At 44.6% G+C, this 19,313-nt stretch overlaps 1 protein-coding gene across 6 annotated transcripts in view; it reads right to left on the reverse strand.

Moving 5' to 3' along the window:
• The window catches only part of LOC114877278, a 111,116-nt gene that overhangs the window by 81,584 nt on the left and 10,219 nt on the right, over positions 1-19,313 (reverse strand). For all 6 annotated transcript variants that reach the window (XM_029189633.2, XM_046288987.1, XM_029189632.2 and 3 more), the window contains one exon: positions 12,727-16,107. In XM_029189633.2, coding sequence (XP_029045466.2) covers positions 12,727-16,038 — 3,312 coding nt within the window. In that variant the 5' untranslated portion in view covers positions 16,039-16,107. The remainder of the gene's footprint in view (positions 1-12,726; positions 16,108-19,313) is intronic.

The following is a 19,313-nucleotide window of genomic DNA, read 5'->3' on the forward strand; positions in this document are numbered from 1 at the left end:
ACACGTTACTACCAGGATAGCTTTGGTATAATGACATTAATAAATATTTTACTTTGCGATGGAATAATCAGCTGGGAATGTGGTACCGTAATTTTGACACGAATTATTTCCGAACCAGAAGGCTATCATTCTTACGAGCTTCTAAACGAGTAAATGATGTCCTATTTTGACACTCGTTAACTTTAATAGAGCAATTCGTAGCTTCCAGTAGCTTATTAGCCTGGTGTTCCAGTTACATCGATCCGATGATTAGGTCCGTCTAATCTCGCGAACAATCTAGACGAACAACCTAATTTCTGAATCATTTTATTAAAATTCCCTACCTTTATTCTTTAATGCTGATGAAAGTGTTTTGCAAGTGTAGGAGAGGGGAGAAAAATACGTTTCGTGTCGGGATCCTCTGTCAGACTCGTCAGTGGGGCTGACAACAGACAATTCCTGCCCCAGATATTTATCATACCGCAATTTGGAACACATGCCGTGCGACTGCCAGCGAGAACACTGCCACCGATCATCTCGCCGCCACCTAGCGGTCGCCGGGCCGAACTAAAGGCATACGGGTAGACGAAACTCTTAAACGCCTACACAAGTACGAATGAAATGCACGGCATTCCTTTTCATTTTCACCGTTAATTGTTAACGAGGCGGATAATACATGCGAATAGCGCGAAAAACATCGGGAAAGGGGTGTCGTTAGCCTGACACTGATGGCCAACTGCAATATTCCCAGTTTACATGCAATTTCTGGTTTCGTCAGGCGTGCCAGAAAAAAAGAGTGTTTCTACCGAGGACGGTGAATTATCACGCTTATCTGTATCGCGTGCGCTGGAATTTCCGGTAAAAGGTTGCTCCTGCTTCTCTCTCGTATACAGGGGATGTAGAGTTATGTGCCGGTGATAATACGCTCGCGTCACGTGCAACGGAAGTCGGAAGTTATTCCCTAACGTTCGCGCGTCACGGGTCTGATTACAAAAAGCGCGAGATTCAAGGTAGATATACGGGTCGTCGATCCGAACAAAACCGTTGTCGCTTTCTTGCCGTTGTTCAGCGAAACTTTCGTCGAACGAGCGAACCATCAAACAGCGATCAAACTTTCGACGATTCTAAAACATCAGATTTCAAGCGTGTGTTTTTTCTTCTAATTAGCGTCCGGTGAATGTTCGGCGCAACGGCAGACAGCGCAGCGGGACGAATTCGTTGAAAATCGTTCAGAATCGGCTCTGGCAACAATCGCGCGTGCCAAGCAGCGTTATTTAATGAAAATACCGCTGGATACGTGGCGGATCGTGTCTCGTGAAAGCGACACGCGCAAACAATTGCCGTGGATCGTATTGCGTTTCGTGTTCGTCGATATTAACATTGCCCGTGGAAATGCGTGTTAAGCTTCGCCCTGACGAACACGACCCACGCGTTCCCATTGACCTGCCATCCTGTCGACCGACATTAGCAGCATAATAAACGAATTGTTACTAATAATCGTATGAATTCTATTGAAAACAATGGGAAACGATTCGATTTATATAGAATGTTGGATGTACGAGTCCTGATTTTACGGGCAAGAAATTCTGACGAGATTTACGACCGAGGGATCGTCCTCGTTAATTAGCCAACGATTACTCTGTAATAAATCCTTTAGTTAAAATGAGATGCTTAATGGAAATTACTGTAATTGAGAGATAATTTTCCAAATTTAACACAAAATTAGTCTTAGTATTAAAGAAAAAAATAATAGCAATCGTTTAGGAAATAAAACTGTAGGTATAAAAGATACAGTATACCAAAGAAGAGAGGAGAGTGTTGAAAGGTCATTTCCTAAGCATCGACATCGCGTTATTACGGTAGTTTTGATCGCGTTAAGCGATAAACCGTTTTCTCGAAAGCTTCATAGCCTCTTCTGTCCTTCCATCCTTCCTTCCATCTTGCCGGATAAACCCTGAAGATCGTCGAGCTCCCTAAGTTTCACAGAAGATCAAGGTACACGGAAAGGGGATCATCTTTTCGACAACCGACTGTCGGTTTATCGAGATAAACTCGCGACAGGAAATTACCCCGAAGCAAATAAATCGCGTGTTGATATTGTTTTGACGTTTATGAATATTGGCTCGTTTGGCCGATCAGCTTTCACGGTAACGAGAAAAGCTCGACTTTCCTTCGAACGCGTTTTAGTGTACCTAAAGTGGAAAGTTTTCGAAGATCGTTTTCAGAAAGTTTCGCGTGTCTATCGTGGAGCATTAAGAAACGCTTTAGTTATGAACACACCAACTTGTATAACAACAGAAACTTCACTTTCTAACTGTCGAATCGATCGACAACCCATCCGGAAAATATTCCCCATTAACCCTTTCGTTGTAACGCGCTCTGATAAAAGAAACACCATCAGTTATTTTACAAATATACAGCGTGCGAGAATTTTTAAGACATCTTTCCACCGGACCATCGGTGGACAAATTTTCACTGGTTAATCCCTCAACAGCACTTTCATTCAGGAAATTTGTACAGAGTTGGTCCCAGAACAATCGCAACTGGATACTGTTCGCAATAAAACGTTTGGTTTGAATTCTGTCTCTCGCCTACCGTAACCAGGCAACGCAAACCTTACTGTTTGCAGTTGGACTAATTACAGAAACTAATTAATTTCGCTCAAAGCTGACGCTTTGTAAACGTCTCTGAAGGTTCAAAGCGAGCCTGCGAGGGTCTGTCTATTAAAATAGACCACGAATACGCTCTTTGTGGAAACCGCATTGCGAAAAAAAAAAAAAGAAAAAGAATAAAACCATAAAAGTTTCTTCGATTAGAAAGATTCACAGATTTCTCGAGGGTGGAAGCATAATTTCGGGTGAAAATTCCGTGCTCGTTTCGCGTGTTCAATTAGGACAGTGGAAAGTGGAGTCACGACGTGACTCGTCGGAAGACAGAAAGCCGAGGGAAACCATGTCGGTTGCCGGTGTTACTTCTTCGCAACAAGAGAGTCCAAGATCAGAGGAAAGAGGGAGAAAGTGTGGCTGTAGGTGGCACGAGTCGGGGAGCTAATTAAGTCTGGTCGAAACCACTGCCGTGGAAGCTTTATTAAGCTGCCGCCAGATGCTTGCCCGTAAATTCCACGAACGAGCACGTTCCAATTTCCGAATTGGTTCGCCACGACGCGTATCGCGGATCAACGCCAGCGAAACGAGGAAAATGCAACTGGTGCAAATGCACACTTCGTCTCCCTAAGAACGTTCCTTCAACGTGTAATTTAATCGTAAATCGAACGAGTAATCTCGTTTAGAAAAAAAAAAAAAAACCGCGACCTGGTACGGAAATTTCAAATTTACAAGGCTATGAAAAATTTTCAATGCTGTTAATTGGAAATGTCAAAAACATCGGAACGAAAAATTAATCATAAATATTTTTAATAGCCTCCATTAACCATAAATATTTCTACGGTGACATTTGCCGCGTTAAAGCGTGTCACGTTGGTTGTTGCGTAAAAATATCGCCGCAAACACGTGAAATGCAGTCCGTCCCGGTTCTCGATATCACGATGGTTATATTTTTTATATAAATCAAACGCAGACTAACCCGCGCGAGTTTTCCCCGGTTGTCGTTCGTAAATCAACGATTTTTCAAAGCACAAAACGCAGCGTCGACGTGGGCAGAGTAAATGGTACCGAACGATAAAACCAAACGATTCCGCGAATTTCCGTGGCTCCGTGTAAATCAACCATCCTCCTACGGTAAACTCACATCCGTTTCAGCGAAATTTTCAATTTTCCCTTCGAAATCGACACACCACTCGTCTGAATAGCGCGTTTCGTCTTTCGCGTCAAATGAAACGCAACCTCCAACGTTTATTCGCACGGTTTTCTTTCTCGAAAAGAAAATCAACCCCCTTGTACGAAGAGAATAAGAAAAGAAGAAGAAAAAAAAAAAAAACTTGTCACGAGGCAAGAAAATGGGATAAAGTTGCCGGTACGAGAAAACTTGAACGATAAAATTTAGCCGCAGATTCCAGTCCCGTCGGCCAATCCCTTGGCTTACTCTCGCGATAAATACTAATTAACCCTATACGAGGCTACGCGATCCTACCAGCCGGCTGATAAGAATTTTCCTTATTCTTTTCTTATACACTCTTTTATTCCCGAGCCACCGCCAGGATTGCTGAGAGGGTGAAATTTAAGGCCGCGAGGAATCGCGCACCACGCTTTTATTTCCCTCCTTTGAATCCTTTTAAGCTGAGGGGATAAATTCGAAACCAAGGGGGTCTGTCTATTTTTATATCCTAATAACTTCCTACGAAGCACAGAGAACTTCTCTTTAAAAAAAATTTGCCCACAGAGTTTCACAAATTTGCACTCTATTACCAGTATTTAACCAAAAAAGCGGAAAGTCACGAGGAAATAAAGTAACCCGACGGGTTTGTTAATTCGCAAGAGAAATAAATCGCGAGGCAAGAGGTAAATGAAAATAAAAATTACCTCACAGCCTGCTACCACCCTCCCGACCCCGTCTAATTCTTGTTGCAGCCCCAAGTAGATTGTACCATCGCCCCCTGTGAGTTTACCTAACTGTGCTCCTCTCTGGTCCGCAGTGTCCATGTTCTAATAAACTTCAGCCGAGGCGAGTGTGCAGCAAAGTGTGCCAGCTGCACAGAGAACCGGGGGAATACACGAGGGACGAGCACCACTTCAGGAAATTGCGAACCCTTTTTAAACAGGCTCTTTCGTCGTCGCGCGTTTTCCTTCTGATCCATTATCCTCGATGCATTATTCATTATTAAACAACTGGTTGCTCGTGTTCCGGTGAAAACGAAACGTTCGTATAATAAAAAGACCACGGTCACCCTCGCCACTCGTGACCGGAAAATATATGTTCACTGACCCCCGTAAGGCAGAAGAAATTGTGCTCTATATGAAAAGGTATAAAACGTCTTCCGAAGGATCAAACTTTCGAATCGGCTTAATATAGATAGAAGCGCGAAGGGTTAAGTATCATCGAAGAGCGAGGAGCCAAGTCTTGGAAATATCGAGTAACACGGAAAAGCAGTTAAAAGTTTCGTCACGATAAACACGGGGAAGAAGCGTTTGATCGTAAGTTGGCGTTCAACTCGGAGGACTCTAATCCCCGTCGATGGAGCATTTAATTTTCCAGGGGAACGAGCGAGACGAGGAGCGTCCCTTCTCATTTCCATTGAACCGTCAGGTTCGCTCGATGGAAAGCGATGCCAGGGGCGATGGAATCGCTCCCTTTCGCGTAATCAGCTAAAGTTCGATAAAACCACGTCTGTCGACCGCTCTATGCAAAGTGTCCTCCCGTTGTTTCGCCGTTGACGCTACCCCTGGAAAATTTCGATCCTCCTACGCGCCTCGTATTCACGGGGACGTGACGCTTCGTCGTGGAAAATTTCATTTTCCAGCTAGCGAAGCTACCAACTTCTTCCTTCTTTATCGCTCTCGCCATGATCCTCGTAAAATATCGCGTCTGGACGGTGGCAAAGTATACACCCTGTTCGTTCGTAAATACACGGACACTCGGCTGGCTTGAAGCGACGGTGCATAAACGTCACAACATAGTGTAAATTATTGAACGGAGCTTTGCAAATTTTTAAACATTCATCGCGAATTTCTGGAATACAAAGTACAGAGTTTGAGGAATTATGAAATAGAATGGATCAACTTTGTTGTTACTCCATCAGGATTATACCCCCCTAGTGTACTCTGCTTTACATAGAAACTACTGCGTTTATAACTATTCGGATATCCTTGATAAGTTTTACTGGGGACTTAGCCGATCTGTTTTTTCGTATAAGTAATCGAAAGTTCGCGGATGAACAAGTATAATATAACAAATTTGTTAACACGAATCGAAGATGGGAAATCGAGATTGGATCGCTGGATTGCTAAACGCATACGCTTTTCAGCTCGTCCAGGAAAAAGGGAGGGAAAAAAAGAATCATCGACGCGTTGGCTACTAAAATGCATACGGTGTCGTTCGATAGCGTACAATGCTGGAAACCGGAAAGTGGTTACGGTGTGCTCGCAATTTCCAACTTTTTCGAACCACCAGCGAAATTTTTCGGGTTAGCTACAGCGTAGAAAGAAGAAGCCACGGGAAAAGGAGAGATCCAGTTTTCCGCCGATCGTGGAGTTTCATAGAAAATTGGCTTGCGTGTATCCTGTCGATAAAGGATTCTCGCTTACCCCTGGACTTTTTCTTTCCCCTCCTCTTCGATCGTGTTGCAGGCGTTTCTAATTTTATTTCGGACGTTCCGTTTCTTGATAAAACGAAAACACGAAATTTTCTGTTTCAGGAGAACCTGTCCGTTAGTAGACATTTCGGGGTTACGGTCACGAAGTGATAAAGTCGAGGAAACGTTTCGAATCCCAGTTTCTTTAGCCATACCACAACCGGTGCTCTGCTTTCTCACGAGCTCGATGCAAAGAAGCTCTGTTATAGGTTGAACTGGTTTCAAGAGATACACTCTATCCTCTTCTCTGTCTGACTTTCGAGATCCTCCCGGTTGTCCCTTGCAGGGTTACAAAGAGGTTGGAAAACCACGGGAGAAAGACGAGCAGACGGAGAAACAGGTAATTCGGAAGATGAAGAAGGGAGAGACCGGGTGAAAGAAGATCGAGAAACAAAAGGTTGTAAGCGACAGAGACGAAGTATCGTGCTCGACATTCTTCAACGTCCTTACTCTTCTTTTCCCTTTCGATTTTTCTTCTTATCTCTAGTCAGCCTCGCGTTTCGAGAGAAATCGTACGAAGATAACGCTTTTCTTCTCCGTTTCATCAAAATACTTGGCAAACTCGAGGAACTTTCCAACTGACGTTTGATCGAGAATACTCTGGTTACACTGTATCCAGAGTTAATCGCTAGACACTGTCAGTCAAATGCAGGCTACGAATTCACACGTGTTACACAGAGTATAATTAACAACGGGTCTGTTGTTTCATCCTGGTTCTCCCTGTCTTTCCATCTCTCAACTGATACGAAACTGTCAGAAACTCTGGAGTAGCAGTGTCTGTTTGAATTTTGAAATAACATTGACCTGAATTTAATCAGACGATGACTTTGTAACAAAATTATTAACCCATTGAAACGATAACTCAAGGGCTTAGGAGAAATTAGTGGTAAGCGTTGGGTAGGAATCTCTTAGATGACTGGTAATTAACACTCAACTTGGTAGGCATAGGAAAATCGTGTCGAATTGAAGGCAAATATGAACTCTAACGCGAGGAGCAAATATCGCGAGTCGACGAGCATTTGCCAGGTGAAACGTCGAATACCAATGAAGCGTGAAAGAATTTACGGTCGATGCTGTCCATAGAGGAAGCTCACCTGGGTGAAAGGAGAGAAACAGGTGTGGAAAAGTTGACGGACCGCTGTCTCGAATGACAGTGTCGATTTACGTGACTATCCTGTCATCGGTTGGTGTGTGTCGTTTTACCAGTCATTCGGTCGCATCATCTTCCATCCATAAAATCGTTGTCATAAACGAGCCTGTAGCATCGGCTTCCTCTTCCTCGTGGCAATTCAAGGAGGCCGCCTTTACGACCTCGTTTGTCCTCTGAATTGATCACCGTCGAAGTATAAAACGGCCAAAATCGAACCGGGCCAATGCGAAAAATATTTTATTATTCAAACAGACTTTATATTTATCCTGTCATCGTTTCAATATGCTCCACGAAATTTATTATAAATTACTGGCCTACTGAAAAGCGGAAACATTTCATGTTTCACAGGATAAAAGGAAAAAGAAATTTCTCGCAACCCATTAACCGTTCGCCATAGATAATCCATTTAAATATTTCACGAGGAGCAGTCGGGAGAATTAAAATTATTCAACTGAATGCCCGACGAAACGTTCTGTATCATCAAATTTATATTTTCCCGTTCTTTTAATCTTCGCGGCCGATCCTTTGTTCATCGGCATTGTTAATCGGTAATAATACTTCGATAAATTTAAACGAAGGATCAAACATGTCGAAAAAAAAAGTATCGGGTGCTTTTTATAGGAAGCAATTTTGTTCTCCAATCTTCCGTCGTTAAAGGGAGTTCCACGTTTTTACGATCAAAGTCTAACGAACGACTAATACAAGCGATAAACTTTTTTAAATTATACCTCATCGTGTTTATTAACAGCGCACATAACTAACCGGGTTCGAATCAATGAAATTAAAACTTAATGTACCCGTTAGAAGTTCGAATAATTTAATATCGAGCACGCTCGCGAACTTCCGGCAATTTTGTTTCGAATAGAGAAAGTACATTCGTTGATGTGATTTTTAATCAATAAAAGTTGCCCCTTTTCAATTTGGTAATTGATACGAAAAATGGAGAGAAATAAAAAAGCCTAATAAAAAATATGAAAGTTTAAATTGGCGTCATAAAACATAATAAAGCATCGCGAAAAACGAAAGGTTGTTTCGATTAACGTTCCCTTTAACAGAGGAACTGGAAATAATTGGCGCTCGAGTGAAATCGTTAATGAATTAATAATTATTCAGGGAGCAACGGAGGGCGAGTTCTGAGGGGAGGATGGCAGAATAAAGAACAGGTTGAACGAGAAGCTTTTTCGGAGCAAAAGGATAGAATATCCTTTAGAAATCCATCGGCGGATACAAAAGGATGACACCTGCAGTCTCGAGTATGCTTCGAGCGCCACGCACAGTGGATGTCCCGAAGCATCGTCTGCTCGGTTCATTGAATCTCAATCGAAGAGAACCTCGATACCGTGACAAAACACTGGAGACAAGGAAAAGGAGTTTCTCCGACGAGCGGTGAAACGCGTAGATCGACGCTGACAGAAAATTTCCGCGACGTTAAAGAGAAAGCGTCGTGCTGACAAACTCGTGAAACCTCTGACTTTCCTATTGTCCGAGCTCCTGTGTTCGATGTTATTTCTCGACTTTGACTGAATTTACTCCCTCGAGTTTGTATTGTCAAAGGAACACCAAAGGAAATCAGACGGAAAAATGAGTAGTCTTTTCTAAGACATACTCCAGAATACGCAATCAATCTTCCCCGAATTCGCGTGAAAATTCCAGGAGGACGATAAACTCTCGGCAGCTGGTCGTCATATTGGGAGGATCGCGGATATCAGCGCGAGCTCGTAAATTTTCGTGATCGAGGAGCTTGGAGAACACGCGGCATCCTATGCACCCTGTATCCGTATGCAGCGACACGCTCGTATGCGTCAACGGTGTCTCGCGTATATGCATTTCTGCACGTTACACGCAATATCGATGCAACCCCTGCTACGTCCAGCTATGCGTATCTCACCGAGTACACCTCGAATACCTGTATTGTTCCCGACGATATGCAACAACATCGTACGCGAATTTATGACTCGATTAATTCCGTTGTGATTCCCCGGGTGGATAGGTGTCTGGTACCGCGATCGTCGATCGTCAGCCGGCTGATCCCCCAAAGTTTGAAGAGACGGAGACGGTAACCGGTGTGGAAGTTTGATGAATTTCGGTAGCAAGAGGCTTCCTTCTACCGTGGATCTTGGGGTGTTAATATTTCATCGATTCAAGAGATAGCTGTAGAAACAGCAGATGTCCAGTGAAAGAGAAGTTTTGTAACGTAGATGATCGGTAGACTGAGAATGTTTACTTTCAGGGCTAAGTTGTTCGAAATTTAACCCTTTGCACTCGTATTTATATTTGAGAAGGCGGAATTTGTTTTCCATATTCGATCGAAATGAAAACATTTTTATGGGAACATATTACAGTTTGACTTGCCGGTTTAATAGAAAAAATGAGAAAAATACATACGAGTCGAAAGGATTAATTTCTTTGCAGATTCTTTGAAATTCACAGGAAAATCTTTGCGAAGCTTTCGTATGGATGCTTGCACGTGCACCGATCGATCCTGTTCGGCCGCGTGTTATACGTACACGGCGTCCTGTTCCTGACAGAATGCGTCTCGATTAATCCTCGGCTGATTTCGATGCGTCGGGTTGAAAATTATATATGCAGCTGCACGCGTGTTCCCGGTTCGGATTAATTGGCGGCGGGTAGCCACTTACGAAAAACCAGCTGCGGAATTCGAAATTCCAGAACGCTCCTCGTTGATCATTCAATTAGGACAATTATCCGATAAGGTATTGAATACGTAAGACGTTGTTCCACATCAATTTTCGAATAATTATGTTAACACGAATTAGAGCCTGCTTAGTTTAAAGATTAGCGTAGCTGCTCTTCCATAATCCGAAGGAGGGTTAAATCAACAGCAGATGAAGGATGGATAAGTCCCCGGTGAAATGATGTTTTAAAGAGAAATTCATTACTTCCGGAGGTGGTTGATCGATCGATTCCCGGTTCGTGTAGCTCGCCAACCGTATCGTACGCGAGTACAACCATCCGAATTGTTGCCACCGCTCGTTTCATGACTCTAATAAACAACACGAAACTGATACAGCTCGACGATGGCCATTTGTACTTTCATGTTCGGCCACGCTATCGGTGATCGGGCAATTTATACGCGGATATTCGTTACTCCTCCCTACGAGCGCGGGCTCGTAAGTCTTCATCCAGGGTAATCGATACATCGTCAATGATGGAATACGAGACGATCGTGCGATGTATACATCATTTTCTATATCTTAACTCGTTCCTTGATGGTCAGTTTGAAATTTCATTTGCCGTTTGCGGCCAAGCGAGAGAGAAAGAAATTTCTATCGCACGGATAATGAATAAACCGTAATGAAAAGGATTAAGGATCTCGAATCAGGCAACGTGACATCAAATGTTACAATTTCGTAAGGTGTACCCGGAGCGTCGAGCAAGTTGTCGCAAAACAGAAGAGAAAGAAAATTAAATTCACGTTGTCCTTGAGGAAGGCAGGGAACAAGAAGGTAAGAAAGAAGGAACGCGAGGCTGAAACCTCGTTAAGGGCGAGTCTCGCGTTTTCCCTCTGGACTCGAGCAGACGTACTAGCACGCGTGCTACAATTTATCGCGTCTTTCTTGCGCGTTAAAGCGCACTATGAACCGCATACCTAATGCTCCGTTCCCAAGCCCGACTGAATCATAAATCGTGTACTTCTCTTTCTCTTTAACCTTACCGCCGCCACCGGTTTCTTACGGCAAGTCGTGTCTCGAGATCGCGCACCTTGAACACCGACCACGAGCAACCATTTCCACGGACGATACCCACCCTGTTTCCACGCTCGTTTCTGTTATTACCCAATCCTCGTACGTCCAATCACAGCCGTGTAACGACTCACGGATTAAATTTGACGAATTCGTAACGGAGCGGGCTTTCGCAGTTAACTAACTTTATTCGTCAGCGTGCAAATTAACGCGGCGCTCGCGGAAACATCGTTACATAATTAGAAGCTCGGTGAATTTCACGCCAAGTCGGAACAAACTATCTTCCATTGTATCGCAGTTCGGTCGGTTTACACGCTTCGTCGGAATCGTTCGCGGGAAAATTCGACGAAGTTCGAAATCCATTTCGGATTACACCAGCCAGATAGCCGGGAACGAGGAACGCGAGCAACGAAACGGCGAGAAGAGGCTACCCGCGTAATGGCGATTCGATGTATCGCCGATCGCAGATAAACGACGATTCGAACCGTATCTCGGTTAATTTCAACTTGTAATTATTATTGGAAGAATCACTGACTCGGCATGCGAAACACCGTGCATACAGGGTGTCTAATTGAACAGATATAAAAGCTTTGTTCATATTTAAAATTCATTTAGGATACCTTTATTCTACCACCGAGTTTTTAAATATTGGAAGCCTGCCAGAATTGATGGTATTGAAACTGTTGACACGTGGAAACAAAAGATGATTGAACGCTTTTGAATATTAAAAAAGCCAGGAAACTCTGACGTAGGTTGCAACTAGGGCATTTCATCTAGTTAAATCTTTATTCGATTAACCATTTTATATGAATTTCCTTGTTCTTCGTTTATTTCTACACCCTATACGTACAGTCGATAGAACGAACGAATGTAATTATTGGTTTGCTGTCAGCCATATCTTTCCACCGAAGCTTATCTTGTATCGAATTAAAACGAAACCAGTTAACGCCGCTAGAAACACCGTGACACTGTCGATTCGCGAAAATCTATGAACTCGAGAGTGATCGAGATACCAGAAATCGATTGAACCACCCCGATCTAGTTAACGTTCGAGTTACTCGACCGTGTCAAATCTCGCTATACAATTCAGAGTAAAAAAATATGATAGTCATTGAATCATGGTTCATGACGACTAAAACAGTCGCAGGTGTTAAACACTTAATACCACTTAACGGTATTCCTCATATACGAATATCGTACAATTATCACCCCATAAAAATGACCAGGATCCGTGTCGTTAAGTTAACGTCCTGTTATTCGACCGCACCAAATATTACGGTATACTTATGGTAAAAAAGTATCATAATCGTTGAAATATAGCTGATGTAGAATAAAACAGCTACAGGTATCAAACACCTAACAATTATCGTCCCATAAAAATAACTAGAAACTACGGTATCGAGTTAATGTTACCGTACCAAATCTCCCTATATAATTTACAATATAAAAATATCAGAATCGTTGAAATATAGCCTGTAATGAATAAAACAGCGAAGTGACAAGCACCTCGGGTATACCGTGCAATTATCTTTAGATAAAAGTTAGTAGAACAATTGGAAGTCCGAGTTAAGTCGGTCGGCAACATTAAATCGAATGAAGGAAAGCATGAAAAAATGAAAGCATAGAAGGATCGAATCATCACTCACCATCCTGGCCGATTCGTAGTCGCCTTTCCTCAGCAAGTCCATCAACCTCTGCCGCTCCATCTCTTCCTTCGTCACGTACACTTTGTTCTCCTTGAACCTCGCGTCTCGCGCGTTCTCGTAATCGTCGCAGAGAACGTTATGAAAACCGATCGGTCTTTGCGCATGTTCGATGATTTTATACGAGTCACCGGTTACACGTTCCGCCGAGTCCTTCGGTAGATCTTGTTTAAATTGAAGATTCTTCAGCAACACCTCGTTCACCGACACGCGACCACCGTCCATCTCCCTCGAGTTGCTTCTCTCGTTTTCCACCGTTCTATCGGCTTTCTCCTCCGTAACACTGTGCCGTAACCTGGCCTCCATTGTCCTGTTGTCCATCTCCTTCGAACGGGTACACTCGTCTTCGACGACCTTGAACTTTGCCAGTTGCCTTTCACTCTCCAACTCGTCCAGAGGAATAGTGGCCGTCGATAGATCGCTGTTCTCCCTCGTGTGACACGCTTGACCTCTGTCCCCTTGGTTCCCGGAATCGTATGGGATCTCAAGGTCGTCCAGGATGACGATCGGTTCGTCGACCTCGCGTTTTTCCTCGTGTTCGTTCATCTCGTAGGAACCGGTCGCCGTCGATCGCGGCTGCAGGTTCGCTCTAGGAGATCCAGCCGAGTGAAACGTGACGAACGTCCTGGCAGGTTCGCTCGGTCGATCCCTTCCGTTCGGCAGACCCTGCTGAATCTTAAGACACTGGCCGAACCCGATCTCCGGGTAAACGGATGCCTCGCTTTTTCGATCGTCTTCCTCGATAGTCTCCAGGTGTTCGTACCGTAGCTCGCCAACTCGCTCGTAAACCTCTTCTTCTTCTTCTGCCTCTTCTTCTCGATCGTTTTGCAGCAGGAGCGTAACCGCTTCTCCGGGAGGCGGCGAGTGGCGATCGGATCGAGCCGGCTCGCCGTAAGCAGAAACCTGCAAAGAGGGTCGTAGGATCGATTCGAGGTCATCCGCGTGAATCACCTGAGGCTGCAGACTGCGCTCGTAAATCTTCTCCACGTGATTCGGCGAACTGTACTGCGATCTGCCAGGCGACTTGTCCAACGGTCGGCCAACCGTCGATCTTGATTTCGCCGAGTTTTGTTCGTTCAATTGCTGAAGAGTGGCGTACACGCGACTGTTCGGTTTGAAGCTGGATTGAACCGAAACGAGCGGAGCGTTCTTCGTCGTATCCTTGCTTTCCTGCGAGCAGACAGTCTGATCCTTCCTCGGTAGAACCGGCGGCTTTCTAGCGTCCGCGAGCATCGCACCGCCTCGGGGATTCCTTGTTTTTGCGACGCGACACTCCTGTTGACCTTGAAGAGTTCGAACACGAGCACCTACCACTCCGTACACGCTTTCCTGTCTGGCCTGATCCGTTCTGTCCGGCTCCCTCTTGTCCTGGCGATGTCTAGCCGACTCGATCGGAACGTCCCGCGTAGCTCGATCGACGCACTTCGACGCTTCCGTCGATTTACACGCAGCATCGGTTGCTTTATCACGCTGGCAATCGTTCGTGAGAGCCGACCGCCTACTTTCTCCCTCCTTATTTGGCGAGATCGGCTCGCCTTGGTCACCAAGGTTGCAGGGGCCCTTCGGGCACGTCCCACCGCAGCCTCCTCTCGTCCTCTGGCCCGTCTCTTCCTTAACGAGCGCCCTCGTCGTGCTTTGATCGTGATTCTGCGCGCGTTTGAACGACGCTCTTCTGCAAGGGATCACCGACGACGAAGACGAGCCAACACCGGTAGCTACCGCGCCAGTTAGCCCACATATCCTACCATGATCCGACGACTCGTTTCTCGTCTTCGCCAAATTCGTCGACCTGCTGTCGGCTACGCTTCTGACCCGACTGTTCTTTTCCGCTTGGCAATGCTGCGCCGATTCCACGACGCTGTTGTCCGCTTGACTGGTATCGTTACCGGATTCCAATCGTCTCGAGCGGAAACTCGAGCTCAACGGACCTCTTTGAGGAATCCTGGAACCGGTCGACGGGCTAGCGTCCCTCGATCGACCGATCACGCTAGTCGACGCGCTGAAACCGTAATCCTGCTGCTTGCTTCGGTTCTTCGACGCTAAATACTCTTTGTACGTCCCTCGACCCGGGTTACCGGCTATTTTCTCCGCTCTACGATTGTCCGGCTTCCTATCCGCTCGGCTCAAGTCGTCGTAACTCGACGAAGTTCCGTTCAACTTGTCCCTACCCTCGTCGATCGACCTGGACCTGGAATCCTGACGATACCTTCTCTGACTCTTCTGCTCGGCGCTACTGTTCGACCTGATCAACGCTTTCTCCCGAGACACCGGGAAACTTTGACTCTGGGTCTGACTCAACCACTCGTCCACCCTCTTTTGAACCTCTCCTTTCCGGAGCAACACTTCCGGCACTCTGACCCTACCGGCGTCCGTACTCTGAGTCAACTGCGAAACTCGAGAAGAGGGATTGTCCTCGGTTTGGGACAACGGTACGTGCTTCGCGGCTTCTTTTTGTCTCTCCCTGGATCTCTGTCTCACTTGAGTCTGTTGGTTCACTTTCAGTACCGGCTGCGATCTTTCTCGAACCGGTGAACGCTTCGGTTGGATCCTCGTCGCGGATAGCCTGGTCTTTTCTTGCTGTTGTTTCTTCTGCTGATCCATCATGACCGCCTCGAAGTTCGACACGTTCACGCTGCCGGAGTCGCTCAGGTCCGAGGATCTCCTGTAATCCAGATCCTCGTACTCGTCCAGGATGTTGTTTACCGACTGCGTGTCGATCGAGCTGATGCTCTTCGACTTGTTCCTGGCTACGCTCTCGTCGCTGCTCGAGCAACCGTGGCTAGGTTGTTGTTGTTGTTGTTGTTGCTGCTGTTGTTGACGATCCCTACTGGCCTGTCTCTTGGCTCGTGTTTTCGGCTTCTGATACCTCAACACGGCATTCTCGTAGCGTTGAAGAGTGGTAGGATCGTCTAAACCAGTTTCAACCGAGTCGTTCTTGTCCCTTCGCGAAGATGGTGAATGCTTCATCCGTCTGTACTGAGGGGACTCCTTCCGTCCGAGCATCGCACCCTTCTGCAACGCGGAAACGCTTTCCTCTTGCACGATTTTCGACTGAACCATCGAACGAAAGCTCGCGAAACTCTGCTGACTGTTTCTAGGACTCTGTTTCAAACCGGAGCTGGTTTCCCTCGTCGCTTCTCTACGCGTAAGGTTCGATCGAGCACGACGATGGTCAACGCCCGATACCCCATCCTCGTCGACAAACGGAATGTTACCGGCACTGGTTAAAGTTCTCAAGATTATTTCGTCGTTCATGTTTCGACGCGAGTACTATCCTCGGGCTCACATTTTCGAATATCCTTGAACAAACGCTCTCCTGTTATCCTGCAATTAACATGTCCAAATAGGATTCCTTGTTAAAACATGCGGTATAAAATATTTGAATTTTATGGTTAGTAGTTTTCACATCGGAATTCGTGGAGAAGGATTATTTGAAAGAACGATTAAGCGATGCAAGGACTGGCGCTTCCGTAAAACGGTTCTTCCACGGAGCTTCCGGTTAAGCGGCGACCGTATGTTTTACCAATGGCGGAATATCCGGTAGTTGACCGATATCCGGTTAGAATTAATTCGGTTTTCGGGCCCGGGGCGCATTAGATATTGTAATGGTCGGCCACGCGCTCGTGTGTCGAATCGTTAAAGACCATAACGGCCGTTTTGGAATTCAATATGCTTGTCCAACCGTTGCACGGTGAATATTGACTATCGAGAAGTACATTCTAGAAATATATTCGCCAAGTATACACCTGCATATTTATTTCATCGGCATTCCAACGAATTGATAATACAAAGCGTCTATTAATTGCATATTATTGAATTGAGAATTAAATTCATGACATGCCTGTATATTTCCACGAATTATTTATCGAATTTTAATAATTGCAAGGAAATGTGAAAGTCACCGATACCGATGAAATTTCAGTAGCATAGTTAAAACGATTAACGTTCTATAATAACGGGACTAGGAATTTCTAGGTCGAATCACGATTTGCCCCGGGATATCTCGAATTCCTGGCAATTACAGCAGTCCCCAATTACATACATACGTCGCTACGATCTGCAGCCGATAGAGAAGTGACAAAAATCACGAAAATATCTCCGATAAATGCTGAAACAGCGTACGATTCGCTTGTCGTTCGTACGTGGACAGAGAAGTTTCAATTCACGCGAGGGAATAAGATCACGAGCGGCGTAAATTGAATTAAACCGACGCTGTTCGAATGCGACGCGTCTACTTCGGCTGTTCTAACGATTCCCACGCGGTTATATTCGACGATCTCCCGCTTGGAATTCTACTTTTAGATGATACCTCGAGATATGGACCACCTCGTCGAGACGTCTTCTGTCTGATAAAAGGTTTATTCTCAAAAATCACCGTCCGAAACGTTTCGGCCAACTCGTGCCTGCCAGTGGTCCACGAAATTGACCTACAATTAAGACATCGCCGTTTGGAATGGAACGTAGGGTACAGATCTGACCAACTTGCCAAACGGCCGACAAAAGGATTCCTCTCGAGACAATGCCGTTCGTTCGCACAATGCTCGGATCGTAATAAAAGAAAAGAGAGAAACAGAACGACGAAAGGGGACGGATGGTTCGCTCGTAATTATCGCCGCGAAAAAATACATCCCTTTTCTCACTGAAGCGCAATTTTAAATCGACGCACTGTTTTCAACGTCGTTCGTGGAAAAAAATATATTTTTCGGATGCATTGACCCGGATCTTAAATCTGCCTTCGCAACCGTAATTGCGAAACTGGATGTTGCGATCGACAATTATCTCGTTAACGAAATTCTTCTTTATAATTCAAGCGTGGAGATACATTTCAGACTGAAACACGAATCGAATTGTATTAACGTTTCGAAGCGATGACAAACAGGATTAGAATTATCGAGGATATCGAGGAAGAGAATTTCGAATTGATCTTCCTTGAGAACCAGATTCTTTTTATTGTTTAGGAATCGTCTAATATATTTATAAATAATAGACTTCAATGTCGAGCTGATGTACAGTGGGTGATCAAATTATGAAAAATGGATTTTTCGTGTTTGTGTAGAAATTTTAATTAATAATCCTCCACTAATAATATACAGAAAAATACTTATAAAAATAAACAAGTACATTTAAAACTTTAACTAGGTTTTCATTTAAGGATTAATAATTTTTATATAAAATCGTCAATTTATACAAGTAGCTCTAGTAAAATGGGATCACCCACTGTATATATAGAATTGAGTGGAACGTAGGACTGGTAAGGATTAACCTGCAACTAGCAAGGATCCAGCAGAGGATCATTGACCGCAAGTTGCCTGGCTTGTATCTTTTTCACCTGCCTTTGCCGGGCAAAGAATTGTAATGTTTCCGTTTCCCAAACCTAGTATTCTCTTTTCATCAATCTCACATATGCGTGTTGTGAGAGGAACATTAAGTTATCTTATAAGGAAATTGCAGCTCGATGGAGGATAATTAGTTCGAAGAAAGAAGGAACAAATTGATGACACCCGACGGTTACAGACCTAGTTGATATAATTTGGGTCTCAATTGAAGTTCGTCAAACCGGATTAAAACGAAGGTTTCTCTTCATTTAATTTCGCAGAATCGAAGGGGCTCTTTAAAAATTTTTTATTTAAATTTTCCTTAGCATAGAAATTTCATTGAACGCTATCTTCATCGAAGGACTCTTCTGGCTTGGGAAACACGAATGATTTATGCAACTTATCGCGTGCTATCGGGATAAAAAGATTCCACGTAAGACGTTGTCGAAATAAATGACAGAGAAGAGCGCGGAAGAAAAGGAGAAAAAAGAAATGTCGTAGGGTTGGTGACGGATAGAGAGAGAGAGGGAAAAAAGTATGCCACGAGGGTGCTTCTCGATTTATTCGCTTCCGGACCACCCGGCTACATGGGGTGTAAATAAAGGCACCCCTATCTATCGAGGAAGCGTTTTTCACACGTTGTCCCCTACGTCGCTTCGCCGACTTTAAAACGACGCTTCTGGATCGTTGCCAGGAACAGCAGGACGTCTCCGAGAGAACAACGTATAATACATATGTACAATACAATCTATCTATTCGCTCGATCGTCCTTTTCTATAGAAGTATCGTCATACCGCGCTATTTGCAATTTTATTAGAAATAAATTTATCGTTATTATTATACAACACACTTTTCTTATCCTCTCAGCTGCTTAACATGTAAATAGATCTTACCGGTATTGCATAAAGTCATGGGTTCGTAATTTAAACATCGAGAGGCTAGCAGAAGACGATAATTAAACGAGGCAACAACGCGAGAAGAACAGTGTGGGCCTTCGACCGTGGCACGGTTTTTTTTAATGAACTAATAATCATTACTCGCATCAATCGCGAAAACACTCGTACGCGTTAGCGACGCTCGTTAAACCAGCTCCAAAGACCGGGGTCCTTGTGCACGCTGCTTAAACCTTTTTGACCCGTCAATTGATCGTACGACGAGACCTTTAATCCCGTTTCTACTCTCTCTCTTTTTCATACGTTTCCGTTTCACGATTCT

This window comes from Osmia bicornis, chromosome 15, assembly GCF_907164935.1.
Source record: "Osmia bicornis bicornis chromosome 15, iOsmBic2.1, whole genome shotgun sequence".
NCBI lineage: Eukaryota > Metazoa > Arthropoda > Insecta > Hymenoptera > Megachilidae > Osmia > Osmia bicornis.